At 41.0% G+C, this 14,592-nt stretch overlaps 1 protein-coding gene and 1 long non-coding RNA gene across 3 annotated transcripts in view; both read left to right on the top strand.

The window, feature by feature from the left end:
• Window positions 1–14,592, top strand: part of LOC310725592 — a 118,085-nt gene that overhangs the window by 68,744 nt on the left and 34,749 nt on the right. The window lies entirely within an intron of this gene.
• Window positions 3,009–10,828, top strand: LOC310723191 (uncharacterized protein). Of its 2 annotated transcripts, none has more exons than XM_083535942.1 (2): window positions 3,009–3,684; window positions 5,190–10,828. In XM_083535942.1, exons 1-2 carry the CDS (start codon window positions 3,279–3,281, stop codon window positions 9,386–9,388), a joined length of 4,605 nt encoding a protein of 1,534 aa, XP_083392068.1. In that variant the 5' UTR covers window positions 3,009–3,278; the 3' UTR covers window positions 9,389–10,828. The 2 variants fall into 2 exon arrangements, with proteins under 2 accessions (XP_083392068.1, XP_083392069.1); XM_083535943.1 differs by having other exon boundaries at window positions 3,033–4,876; window positions 5,071–10,828.

Raw genomic sequence — 14,592 nt, forward strand, 5'->3', positions numbered from 1 at the left:
TGTGTTATACTCTAAGCCTGCCTTGGTGTTAGAAAGCTAATTGAATTGAATTTCCGATTTGTAATAAAGAAATCTAAAGTGCATTTACTGCATTTAGTGGACGCTCTTATACAAAGTGATGTACAAAAGTGCTTTGAAGTCTCTATAGATGAATACATCAACACTGGTTCACTAGTTACAGACTTGGGATACCATCAGCCTAAAACTGGAGGAATTATTGCACTTTTTGCAAAATACATTAAACAAACAGGAAAAAAAAAAATCAGCGTTTGTTCAAGTGTTCCAAAAAGAGGTGGTTCTTTATCCGTTGTTTGAAGATGAAGCCAGTGGCTCAGCTGTTTGGACATCTAGGGGGCGTTCATTCCACCAGCTCGGTGCCAGAACAGAAGAGAGTCTTGATGTATGCAAACAGTATCTCACAAAAGTGAGTGCACCCCTCACATTTCAGCAATCATTTTAATATAATCTTTTCAAGAAACAATACTATAGAATAAAAAACTAGGAAACTTGAATATAGTAGTCAGTATAGTAGACAGATTTACTGTCCTCTGAAAATAACTCAACATACAGCCATTATTGTCTTAATACCTGGCAACAAAAGTGAGTAGTGAGTTATGTAGCACTGCCTTAATGGGGGTGGAATTCACCAGTGCTGCACAGGTGGTTGCTGGGATCCTTTTTCACTCCTCCATAATGACATCACGGAGCTGCTGAATGGTGCTTCTCCACCTTCTGCTTGAACATGCCCCACAGGTGCTTAATAGAGTTCAGGTCTGGAGAAATACTTGCCCACCCAGTCACCTTTAACCTTCAGCCTCCTCAGCAAGGCAGTTGTCATCAGAATGTCACATTACATGTTGGAATCCATGTTTCATACAATAAACTGCAGCTCCCCAGTACCAGCAGCACTCATGCAGCCCCAGACCATGACGCTGCCACCACCTTGCTTGACTGTAGGCAAGACACAATTTTCTTGGTTCTCCTCACCAGGGCGTTGCCTCACAGGCTGGACACCATCTGAGCCAAACAAGTTTATCTTAGTCTCATCAGAACACAAGACATGGTTCCAGTAATTCATGCTCTTGAACAGGTTGTCTTCAGTAAACTGTTTGTGGGCTTACTTGTGAGCCAGTTAGAGAAGATGCTTTCTTCTGGGACGACGGCCTGCAAACCGACTTGTTGCAGTTGCAGCGTATGGTCTGTGCACTGACAGGTGGACCGTCCGCTTCTGTAACATCTAAAGCAATGCTGCAGCACTCGTGTCTATTTTTTTAAGCAGCTTCTGCACCTGATGCACAGCAAGAGGACTCAACTTCTTTGATGGACCCTTGCGAGGCCTGTTTCGAGTGGAACCCATCTTGGAAAAACTCTGTATGACCCTGAGCACTGTAACTCAGTTTCAGGGTGTTACCGATCTTCTTATAGCCATGGCCATCCTTGTGGAGAGCAACAATTGTAATTCTCAAATCCCCAGAGTCTTCCAGTGGTATGAGAGAATTGTACTCACAGCACCAAATTTTAACTGCTCTAATACAAGATGCACAGATTTGTATGGTCGTGTCAAGCAGACAAAAACATGAACATGATAAATAGGACTTAAGGTTAAGTGAGGTACAGCTGTTATAATTTTGGGTGTACTCACTTTTGTTGCCAGTTGTTTAGACGATAATGCCTGTATGTTGTTATTTTTTAGAGGACAGTTAATCTACTGTTATACAAGGTGCACATTGACTACTCTAAAATATATCTAAGTTTCATTTCGATAGTATTGTCTCTTGAAAAGGTATACTCTAATGGTTGCTTACATGTGAGTGGTGTACTCACTTTTGTGAGATACTGTACTCCTTACCCTGAGAGAAGGTGGAACAGTCGAGCAGAGCTCTAGGAGAGCATGTTGCAAGGAGTGGCAAAAGCTTTGAGGTGAGAAGGTGTTGGTCCATTTTTAGCTTTGAAAGCATGCATCGGTGTTTTAAACTAAATTCAGTGGGTTTATTTTTATTATTTTTAGAATTTATAGTTACAGGCATTCCAGAGTTTTAAAAAGTCTACAATTTAGAAAAAGGTAGGGCAAAATGTAAGGCCATTGTAATGTAAGGCTGTTCTAGGTCCTGTAACACTACCTTCTTTCGGATTTGTGATATTGGTCTTAATATATTGAAATTTCATCCTCAATGGTCTTGAAAAGGTTCTTAAACAGTCTGAAATCTGCAGAAATCCTGAGTTTTTAAATATGAAGCACTTTCTTAAAAAAAACTGTTTTTTTTTTCTTTCAGATGTGGACAAAAATATAAATAATTATATTATTTTGATGATGATAATTGTTTACTAAATAAATGTTAGTATACTAAAATATATTTTTTTCCCCACATTTTTTATTATTTACTAAAATGCATACCGACAAGCCACAGTGCTCTGTGGAGAACGTCCTTTGGTGAAATTAGCTTCACAGATGCAAAGTAGCTTTTTAAGTCAAGAAGATGATCACCAGATAAATAGGGCATCTGGCATGGGAAGCCTTGAATATGTGCAGGGCACAATGAAAGACGACTGAGTCATTCTGAAGGGAAATGTACTGCCTAGCATCAGATAGCTCTGTCTCAGTCACAGCTCATGGGTCCTCCAGCAGAATAATGATCCAAAAGATACCAGAAGATATTAGAGGTGAGCTATTTATTCGTTTAAGCATAATTTGTCATCATTTCATTATTGGAATATTATTCCAAGGTCGTGTATGTAGACGTGTCGGGGGATCTGTTTATTAAAAATTTAACATTTAGTTTTATCGTAGGAACAAAATAAACCTAAATTAATTAAAAAATAATAATAATAATAAAAAAAAACTAATATATATATACTATTTTTAAAAACGAGATTTAAAGAACCAAGTCATTAAAATGATCCGATCTTATCCATCACGTGTGTGTGTGTGTGTGTGTGTGTGTGTCAGCGCCCTCTAGCGAATGCCAAAGCCAATTAGCTGAGCCAGCGATTGTCAGTAGCCAATCACATGTACAGGAGGCGGGGAAAAGGCCTGGGTGCAGGTTTGTCAGCGGCCGCGCTGCTCCTCCTCCCGGCTGTGCTAACAGTGTCCTTCCCGGCGAACTGTACCGCGTTTCCGTGAGAGGGAGAAAGAGGAGGGAAAGCCCGCGATACCGTGTGGGAGAGAAAAGGGAAGAGGAAGGAGAACCAGAGAAGAGGAAAGGGAAGAGGAGGAATAACCAGGAGAGAGGAAAAGGAAGAGGCGGGAGAACCAGGGGAGAGGGCGCTCCCGTAGCAACATGGCTGCTGTTTACACGAAAAAGCAGACCACCAGGCTGCGGCTGAGCATGGAGAAAGTGTCGCCGGGAAATGATGACTCATCCCGGGAGAACAACTGCGATGAAGCCTCGAGTGGAGAACCGAGCGGCGCTGTGGGAGGTGTTGCGGCAGGAGGAGGCGTCAGTGCTGCACCGCAGGCCCGCGGGCACGCAGGAGATGCGGCCGTGAGCGTTGCCGCGGTTCCTCTGATCCGAATCAAAGAAGAACCCGTGGAGGAGGAGGAGGTGGTTGTGGATGAAGATGAGGGGGAAGAGAGCGAGTACGTGGAAGTGCACGTGGAGGATATCGGGGAGGAGGACTGGGACGAGCAGGCGGCCCCAGGAGCTCGTTTACCGGTCGGAGAAATCGATGGCCGCGCTGATGAGGGTAAGCGGATCGATTCACCGACTACTAACAAAGCGGACCTGCAGGGCAACTGCAAGAGCGCCGCCTGGACCCTGCTGGAAGCCCCGGGGGCAGTGCGCTTTATCTACGTTCAGATGGAAATGACAGGGTGTTAATGTACAAATTTAAAGGGAAAAGTGTCTGTCTGATTGGTCACTCGGTCAGATGTGAGTATTACACCAGTGCTCACGTCGATACACTAACGCTCTGATTTATATACATTTATATATAAAGTAAATAAAAGCTTGGTTTTTAGTGGAGTTTGATAATAAATCGTCACTCGGTTGGTTATCTGACACTCGTCCACACTGCAGTCTGTCAGTATTTCTGGAGTATTATTTGGACTCGATTCACAAAGTTAAGGAGCGTCTGCTTTCAATGGCGAATAGCTGGCCTATAGTCACGTGGCTCATGTTTCCGCTATGGATGTACCCCACTGCATTATGTGAAGTGTCGTTTTATGTACCCGGAAGTATTTGTTAGCGTTTACTGTATTTCTGCACATATATTTGGTCGTAAATCTGCATTGTTTGTGAACAAACAAAAACAAAAGCATACAAAATTAATGATTAAATAGCGATGGCATCCTTTTTTTTTAATCCTTATTTTTTTTATAATTTGCTGTAGTTGTTTATACATGCACGAGCGCGGTGAAATGCTCGAATCTGATTGGTCATGAGAGATGGACATCTTTTTCATAGAACTCTGAAAGTAGATCCGGCTAAAATATGGACGACGTTTTAATATCAATGCGCTGGTTGGTAATGCGTTTTGTTGCTACAGTAATGGCGGAGTGTAGAGACTTTTCCGGAAGACGCTCCGCCTAATTTAGAATGAGTGAATACACGGATCGGAAACGTTGTTTATCATAATATAAAAAGTATAATGTTGAAATTAATTTACAAATTATTTAAAAAGTGTTTGTAATGTAAACGGGAAAAGGAACTAACTGTCTAACCGAATATAGACTGTTAACATATTCAGAATTTTGGAGTCGACAAAACATTAAATAACCTAAAATATATTTTATATATCTGATTCCTCACAGTAGCCACCATTTGCTTTTTAATGACCGCTTTTCACACTCGTGGCAAAAGCGTTCCAGTCACTCGGAATGGTGACTTCAAACTATCTTGAAGTTCCCAGAGATGTTTGCGTTTATTGGCCCAAGCAAGTCTCCAATGTCTTCTCTGAACAATGGATGTTGAAATATATCTGCCAGTTAAACTCTGAGAAGTTTCTGAGGCTGGTAATTCTAATACACTGAATCTGTTTACTACAGAATTCCATATGTTATTTCATAGTTTGGATGTCTTTAGTATTAATGTACAATGATGATAAAATGAAGAAAAAACACTGAAGAGGAAGGTGTGTGTGTGTTTCACGACCCCCCCACCCCGTACACTTTGATTGGGGAATGGGTTTGATTCTTTTTTCCCATTTTTCTGGTGATTCCTGCCTTGTAATTGTAATTTTTCTGTTTTTAGGGGATTGGCCAGTTTCCAGTGAAGAGAGGATCGAGGCTTTTGGGAACAAGGAGCATCGACGGGAGCATACCCATGACGGCCCCATAGTCTGTCTGGACACAGACTCTCAGTGGGACAACCTTCTCGTCTCCACAGACGGAGGTCATCGAACATTGTGCTGTGCACTGTGCGGCTGCAGGTTTTCCAACTCCAGAGAGTTTTTTACTCACCAACTTGAACACCGTAACGAGATTGTTAAACAAGAATCGATCGTGGAGGCTGGTGAGAGTTTGTCAAAACAGAGAGTTTTTGAGTGCAAAGACTGTGGGAAGGCATACTCATCGATCGGACAATGCCTCAATCATCAGCGTTCACACAAGCAGGCCTCGAAATCGGTTTTCCATCAGCTGGCACATTTAAAGAAAAAATCCTTTCAGTGCCCCACCTGTGGCCGCTCTTACTCTCGTGCTTCGGCTCTCGATGCGCATCGGCGTTGCCACGAGGAAAAGCTGTTTAAGGCAAGAAACAGTGACGGGGAAAAACAGCCGCTGGACGAAGTTACAGTTAAAACCGAAGTTAAAACCGAAGACTCCACCGACACCAGTTCTGAACAGTTAGAGGAGTCTCCAAAAAAACTCTTCGAGTGCTTAGACTGTGGAAAATCTTTCCGTACTATGTGTGGCCTTGGGACACACCAGAGATTCTCAGTCAACTGTTCAAACACGACCGACAAGGTGCGTGCCAAGCGTTCGTTCGAGTGCACCGAATGCGGAAAGACTTTTCACCGTCCCATGGCAATGGCATGCCATCAGCGTTGGCATAAAAGGCGGGAGCAGTTCCACGGTAACGATCAACCGTTTCAGTGTAAGGAATGTGGCAAGGTTTTTACTTCAGAGACCTTCTACAATAAACACCAACGTTTGGTTCATACTAAAGAGACACCAGCCAAGAGTTTTCTCCATCAAGTCTTTCAGCTCCAGAAGAAAGCTTTCGAATGCCAGGAATGTGGTCGCCGGTTTTCTCGTGCTTCTGCATTGCAGTCGCATCAGCTCTGTCACACCGACGTCTTTAGTGACATCATAGAGGGCACTTCTCAGAAGTCTTCTGATAGACAAATCCTTGAGTCGCACTTAAATAACCCAGACCGCGTCGCTCGTTTCGCAGGAACCTCAGCATATTCACGTAACATAATGCAAACCAATAGTTTAGAAAAAGAATCAAAGCAGGAAGCAACATTTAGAACATATAAAGATATTAAATCGGTCATCATAGCAGCTTCTGATCTTAATAAACACGACCAGGGCTTCCAACAAAACTCTGATCTTGAGTTGGTGTGTGAATCAGACCAAGAGGAAAAAGACTTTACTTCGAAACCAAACAAAGAAACTGTGCTTACTCCTCAGCCTATAGATCCAGAGATGGATGTAAACATTGTACAGATAGACTGTGTGAATTTCGATGAGGGGTTAGGAAACACGGAGACAGACCAAAGTCCTTCCCAAGACACAAAAGTTTTCAAATGCTCGGAGTGCAATCGGGCATTTGATAAAGCATGTTCCTTGCGCTGTCATATGTTATGGCACAGGGGAGGAATGGGGAAAAAGTCACGTTACCGGCGAAAAAGTCTCATGTTGAATCCTGTCCGGAGGGTTACAATTAAATGTGAGATTTGTGGACATGAAAGTTTTACCAAGGCCTCTCATTACGTACATTTGGGAAAACACGAAGAGCGAAAACCCTACAAGTCTATTATGTATCAGCTCGCAAATCTGCAGAAAAACAGCTTCAAATGCGACGAATGCGAAATGCAGTTCTCGCGCCTCTCGGCTCTGCAGTCTCATCAGCAGCATCACAAAAAAGAGAAGAAACCGTACGAATGCTTTCAGTGTGATAAAAGCTATTCGAACCTCAGTTCTCTTTACAACCATCAGAAAGTCTGCACTGGCGATCGTCCTCTGAACTGCAATCCTCTCAGCGGCCAGGACAAAAAGCCGGAGCAGTTTAATCCGAGCAAGACACTGCTGGGTCCTAAAGTTCACCATTGTAAAAAATGTGGGAAGGGATTTTGGTCTGTGGGTGCCTTCTTTCATCATAAACAGTATCATCTGCAATGTGGCGAGGTTAACGCTAGCAGTTCGGGAGCCGCTGTCAAATCCGAGAATGGGCTTGTAAGAAGTAAGAGACGAGGTCGTAAGAGAGGCTTGACGGGGAGCGACAACCGCAAACCTCGCGTAATGACCGATCGCATCAAATCAAAATTGTTTAAATGCGACGTTTGCGATAAATCGTATCGGGTTATTGGCTGCTTTCTGAAACATAAGCTTGTTCACCAAAACCAGTCTATCCCACCTCCAGTAAAGTCCTTTAAACATCAGGTTAACCAGTTGCAAAAGAACATTTACTGTTGTCCTGATTGTGGCAAAAAATGTTCTCATGCCATGGAACTTCAATTCCACATGAAAAGCCATGGCTATGAAACGGGGCTTCCAGTGGAAAACGCGGCGTTGGCCAACACTCCTGGCGGACCTCAGTGCCCGATCTGCTATGCCGTTTTCACTTGCAAGACGTCATTAGAAGATCATCAAAAACACTGCTTGAAAGCAAAAGAGGGACTTATAGAAACGTGTCATGGGGACAAATCGGACCATCTCGACGATGAGCTCCTTACATCTGACACGAAATACGCATGTGACGAATGTGACAGGAGCTTTTCTGTTTTAGGCGCCCTTAATTTTCATAAAATTATTCACCATAAAACGCTTGATTCCATAGAGTCGCAGGATGTGACCCCCAACAATCCTGAAGAACCAACCGGCAGGGCTGCGTTTTGTTGTTCCGAATGCGGTAGGAGATTTTCTTCAAATTCTGCCCTCGGTACACACCGGCGGTGGCATAAAGACAAAAAACTGGCCAAGTTTATATTAAAGAGCAGTAAAATGTCAAGGAAAACTATGGAGAATGGACCCTTCTTGTGTAACTTGTGTGGGAAGGGATTTTTTTACCTGTGCGTTCTTCGTCGGCACCAGAAATATCACCCGCCGATCTTGTCACAGCAGGACCCTGAAGTAAACCTTAAAATTACCGAAGTCCTCAGCGGTCCGTCTCTGAAGGGCACCTTGGACTGCCCAGATTGTGACATATCTTTCCTTAGTGGAACTCTCCTTGCAGCCCACTTTGCCTCTCATCATGCGAAGTCGCACAAAGCTGAAATCGAGCAGCAGGTACATGAGGAGGCCCCCGTTAGTCAACCTGCCCTGCCAGTTGCGAGTCCACCCACAGCTATGACTTCGGCAAACGGAGAAGACAAACCAAAGATAAAATACCAGTGCATCCAGTGTAACAAGAAATTTGCAAATGCGAGAGGTCTTCGTGCGCACAAATGGCAGATGCACAGGAAGACCAGAGGACAGTCGGCATCGGACACAGACGAAGACGTAAAACCGTTTCCCTGCTCGCAGTGCGAGAAGTGCTACAGATCACAAGCAGCCCTACAGAACCATCAACGGACCTGCATCGGAAGTAACGAAAGCCTGAAACAACCATACAATCCAGATGTAGTAGAAGAGCAACCATCACAGAATAGGCCTTTAAAGCCCGGTACAAAGTGCCTCTTCAAATGCCCAAAGTGTGGTAAAGCCTTCTCTAGTGAGAAGCAACTGGATGCCCATAAAGAGGCAGCGAACGCACGGCTACACTCTTGTGCACTGTGCTGTCGTGGCTACTGGACCGAATCTCAGCTACAGCAGCACCTCATTTGGCACGATGAAGTACGTCGCCGTCTCCCAACTGAACTCCGTTACAGGCTTAACAGTTCCATAGTTTCGGGATCCTCGGCCAAACCCCAGGTCTCGCGCACAAACCTGGTATCTAGAGCGAAATCACCTTCAACTGCTGCTAATGTGCAAGTGGACAGGAATTACAAATGTCACCAATGCAGCAAAATGTTTCTCTCCCCACGTGCACTCAAGGAGCACCAGGCTCTCCACAAGCCTGACGAGCCTTACCGTTGCTCTCTTTGCCCGAAGACGTTTGTCGAGATCAAGGATCTCATTGATCATCATCAGGAGTGTTTGGGTGATCAAGAAGTGGGAGACAACACTGCCCCCGCAGGTTCTTTTCGAGATACAGAGAGCCTGACGTGCATCGAGTGTGGGGTTTCGTTCAGCCAGGAAACAGACTTGCATCAGCACTACATCGATCATGCACGTGGCGAGTTCTGAAAGGTTCGGCTTAATTCATCGGAGGTAGTTGATTAACATGAAAATGCTTTGTAATATTTAACAACTCTAGTGTTCAGACGATTTGGCTCCATTAGACTCTACCATTCTATTCTGGCTTGTTATGAGACATTTTGCTGCACTTAATAACAATAGTTGTCTCATTGCTAAGGATTTTTTTTTCACCTTTTCAGATTGGAAAACTGAACGAAAAGAATAAGATAGACTAAGCATTTTCAGGTTTCTCTTCCTGTTTGATTATGCATTTGAAAAGAAAAAGCAGCTTGTTATGCGAATGAAGCACGTCTTGTAAATGCTTAAATGCTGTCGCATACTTTAGTTATTCAGCGGTTTAACCTGTTGCATTCTATTAAATAAAACGTAGAGATATTATACATCCAAAGTCAAGTCTATGTAATTAAAAAAAAATGTTTTATACGAAATGAAGGCATTACAGTCCGTAACAGAAATGTTTGAAATGAACATGTAGAATGCACACGTTATGTACATGTGGATAAAGTGTGTATACTTTATTTCCGTCACCTGGTGGTCTTCATGTTTACTGTATATACTGAATTGGTTTTGTAACCTTTTTATGTTTTGAGATTCCTCGTGGAGATTAATTAGCTTCGAATCACCTCTATGTAGATTTTTATTTTTTCCTTTCTTCAATCGCTTGACGTTTGATTAAACGCGCTTCAGTGGGTATATAACAGTGGATTTCGTTATGGTGGAAAGTTCTGTCCCTTTTTTATATGATATAAAAAAAACTTGGCAGAGCTTTTAAGTTCCACGTATCAAGGACTCTTCGTGTGAATTGACCAGGTGGACCATGAATTTACAGCAGCTTCTTTTTTTTTTTGGAATTAGTGTTTTCCAGCTGTTGTGATTAATTTGCATTTGTGCTGCACACAGTTAAAGATGCTCAGTGTCCTTCTCATGGACAGTCATTTTCCAATCGCTGTAATCTTTATTTCATGATCGTGATTACTTTGTGATAAAGATCTGACAGTGCATACCCACGTCATGCGTGTACTGTGTTTATGCCTTATGAACTTCTGTTTAAAAATGCTTTTAAATGATTCATTACATAGTATTATAACCGGTATATTTATCGTTTGCCATCAGTAAGCATTAAAATGAATGTAGTTATAACAGCGAGTCACTTAATTTCCTTACTTTAAATGTTTTTTTCCTGTAGGTATTTAGACCTGATTAGTTTTTTTGTTTGTTCCTTCCTCCTATGATGTTGAATGACAGAACAGCCACAAACTTGGGACAAACATGGTGTGCAAGATCTCTTGATGAAAAGGAATGCTGTTGTAATGATGTGTGGTGTATTTAAACACGTGAACGAGTTAATAAACCTGTGAATCTGCTGAATGTTTTATGGTGCACATTTTCGAATGAAAAATAAACAGCAGGCAAAAGTACGAATATAAACAGTTTCCAGGAGTGTGATTGAAATGGAAGAGGTTGCCTCAGATTTTCTCTCTCTTCTTTTACCTCAGAGAACCGGAACAGCATTATTTGCTGTATTAAGTCTACCCAAAATCTCGTGGTGTTTGTGGTGCAGAACACAAAAAACTAGATGGGTTACATACCATCTAAGAGATGATACACATTATGCTTTTTCAACAGTAAGAGTCAAACCCCCATATAAAGACATTGTAACTGCACTTAATTGCTAAATGTATGCGAACACCTGCTAATCGTACTAATATGAGGGTTTTGCCCAAATTGTTACCACAATGTTAAAAGAAATAAATTTTTCATGTTTTTGTTTGCTGTTGCTGTAAAACATCCCTTCAGTGGTGGTAAATGGCCCAATTCTGTTCCAGTATAACAGTAACCTTGTGCAAATGAGCTTCATGAAGACACAAAGTAGAAGAATATGAGGCTCCTGCACAGCCCTCAACCCCATAGAACACCTTTTGAATGAATGAATGCTGACTGGTCTCCTCACCCAACAACAGTGTCTGACCTTAATAATGTTCCTGTGAAGGCTGTTATAGCAGTAAAGGGAGGAGTAATTCTGGATTTAAATGTTTAGAAAGCACATATGGGAATGATGGTCATGTGTCCATTGGTAGCTTAGTGGTTAAGACATTGGATTTCTGATCAGAAAGTTTTAGTTTTACATTTACATTTACAGTTTTAACCTCAGCAACACCTCAACTGCCACTGATGAGCTCTTAACCTCCAACTGCTTAGTTGTATACTAAAATAAGGGTCATAAAGTTGCTCTGGGAAAGAGTCTAAATGTCAAACATTTGGTCTAATTAATAGTCTAGTTTCAGTGCCATAATCACAATTAATAAAAGTCCATCTCACACATAAATGGCATCGCTCAATTTTAGTTCAAATATTTACTTTTTAATTCTAGAGTATATATCTTGAGACATTGAGACATTTCATCTTTAGATAATTTAATAATTTATACAGCCCTTCATGAATACATAAACTAAAAGAGGGTGAAGATACAGCGGATGTTCCCTCTGGACTCCATTTACAGGAAAAAAGTAAACAGGTAAAAAAAATAAATAATAATAATACACATAGGACAAATAATGATTCACCTTCCTTCCCATTTTCCTCTTCTTTATCTTTCTTTGCCTTTCTTGATTTATTCGTAGTATTTGCACCATACGAGAAGGTACGAGTGTAAAATGATCAAGTGAAGCCCTCATATTTGTGCAAAATGGTCATTTTCTTCCTTGACCTGAAAAATCTAAAATTCTAAAGCTTGAGTATTTTGTATACAAAATTAGTTGATGACTTGCTCTTTTGACTAAATTGAGTACTGAAATGTTCCTCAGCTCGTGGAAGGCTTAGATAACTCAAAACGTTTATTTTTCCTCCATTCTTTTGTGCATCTTTCAGCTTTTTATTTTGCACCACACATTTTTTTCACTTTTAACTGCTCCTTCTTCCTGAAACAGGACAAGCATCCACCCAAATTTCACTGAGGTGCATCTTCCTAAGCACTCACTGTTTTAAAAATTAAAACAAAAATTATGTTCAATTAGAAATGATCTTTTTTTTTTTTTTTCCCTCATCTTATATATGGCATGTCAGGCCAAATCGACGGTCACCACGTACAAAGCAAGTCATATTTTACCTGAGATAATACTGTGCTTATTTATAAGTACATAGAACATCTTTATTATCTTCAGTAAATGCTTAATTTTGGGGAAGATTTCAGCGAATCTGGATGCTCTCCCAGAAATACCCAATTCATTATTTATTAAGGTAGCAAGACAATCACTTAACTACAAAAAACTTTCTTTCGGCTTCTCCCGTTAGGGGTCTCCACAGCAGATCCACTGCATGTTTGATTTGGCACATGTTTTTATGCTGGATGCTCTTCCTAACGCAACCCTCCTCATTTATCCAGGCTTTGGACCAGCATTAAGAGTGGCTGGGGTTGGTTCCCTGACCGGGGATCGAACCCGGGGTGCAGCGGTGAGAGCCCCGCATCCTAACCACTAGACCACCAGGGACTAGACAATCACTTAACTACTTAACTTGAGTACTTTAGTTTGCAGTTATGATGCAGATTTATTTACGTTTTAGTTTATGGCTTATTGTATTCAAATTGTTGTCTCGCTTTCCAGGGTGAATTATGTTGGTCCTATTTTCTTTACAATGGGGCACTAAACAGGTGTCATTGGATGTCCAAGCTTGGTGAGGCTGGGATTTAAACTAATGACCTTTGGAGCCAATGTTAATACCACTAAACTACCAAAACATATATTTTATTACCAGGGGCTCAAGTAAATTAACAGTTTGGCTAGACTCCTTCTTTCCAGTAATATGTATAGTCCTATTCAAGCCCTGAACCAAGATACACCTGGAACAGCTACAAACTGAGATTCATAGCTGAGATTGGTATACATGATTAATCCACTGAGCCATTCATGTGATCTTGTCAAAAGTGATTAAGTGATAACATTTTTACATCCTGTTGGGTTAAAAATTAACTTCACGGTTCATGTTTGGATAGATGAGAAGAATTGTATATTGGAAATAGTTTATTTTACATCTTGTAATGTCCCATCTTTTTTCATTAGATTAGATTTTTGTGCTTTTTTTTCATGCAGGAGATGTCAAATATATCAGGGTGGGGACATCCTGGTAAAGTTATCTTATCCTGAACATGAGTACTTGTCATTGTGTTGGGTTTACAATACTTAATTCTTTTTAACCCAGCCCATCACTTTTATTTTGTGGTATCACTTTGCAACTAGATTTTTACTCTTTGACTAAGAGTAAGTGAAAGATTTGCCCTTTTGCATTCACCTTTTTAAATACTTATTCAGTGAATCAGGCTGGTCTTATTTTCTTTATTCCTATTTTCGATTTTCTTCAATAAATATTCAAAACCTTTTTACTTTTTTTTATTTTGTAATATTGCAGCCTGGTACTAGAATCGTTTAAATAGATTTTTTTTTACACTTAGTAGATTAATGAGAAAGTGAAAACAGAATTCTAGGAATGTCTGTAAAATTTATTAAAAAGAGGGGAAAAAAATGAAAACATTGCATTGTTCATAAGTATTCAGTACTAAGTTGAAACACGTTTAGCGGCAATTACAACCTTGAATATTTTTGGGTATGATGCAACAAGTTTTGCACATTCCAGGACTTTCCGTTGTCCCTAAGCCACTCCTTTGTGTAACAGAAGCATTGAGGATGGATTTGGTCTGCTACACTGACTCAAGACTACAGTTTGCATTTACATCACCATCACTGTAACATCGTTTAACTGTAGTATATGGACATTCGGTGCAACCCAGATGAGGAAGGGTTCCCTCTTGAGTCTGGTTTCTCTCAAGGTTTCTTCCTTATGCCATCTTGGGGAGTTTTGCAACTTCCGACTCCGGCTATTAGATACAAACTTACACTTAAAAAGAACACCTTATTCTTTATCAGCACATTATCTGTGTAAAGCTGCTTTAAAACAATGTTCATTGTTAAAAGTGCTATACTAATAAAAAATAATAGAATTGAATTGAACTTTGGACTAGAATTAGGTGCAAGATCTGCTTTTATGTGTCTAATACATAGTGCATGCTACAAACATCATGATATGATGATTTGATAAGACCTACTTCTGTTTTTTAATCATTTACCTGGGCAGACGTTACATAAGGTCAGGTAATTCCTGTGTTTGGTTAGACATATGATATACATATAGTATATTAC

Source organism: Silurus aristotelis (assembly GCF_946808225.1).
Source record: "Silurus aristotelis genome assembly, chromosome: 1".
Lineage (NCBI taxonomy): Eukaryota > Metazoa > Chordata > Actinopteri > Siluriformes > Siluridae > Silurus > Silurus aristotelis.

Coding starts and splice junctions, on each gene's coding strand:
- LOC310723191 (XM_083535942.1), top strand. CDS start 3,279: ATGGCTGCTGTTTACACGAAAAAGCAGACCACCAGGCTGCGGCTGAGC. Junction 3,685..5,189: donor CGATGGCCGCGCTGATGAGG/GTAAGCGGATCG, acceptor TTCTGTTTTTAG/GGGATTGGCCAGTTTCCAGT.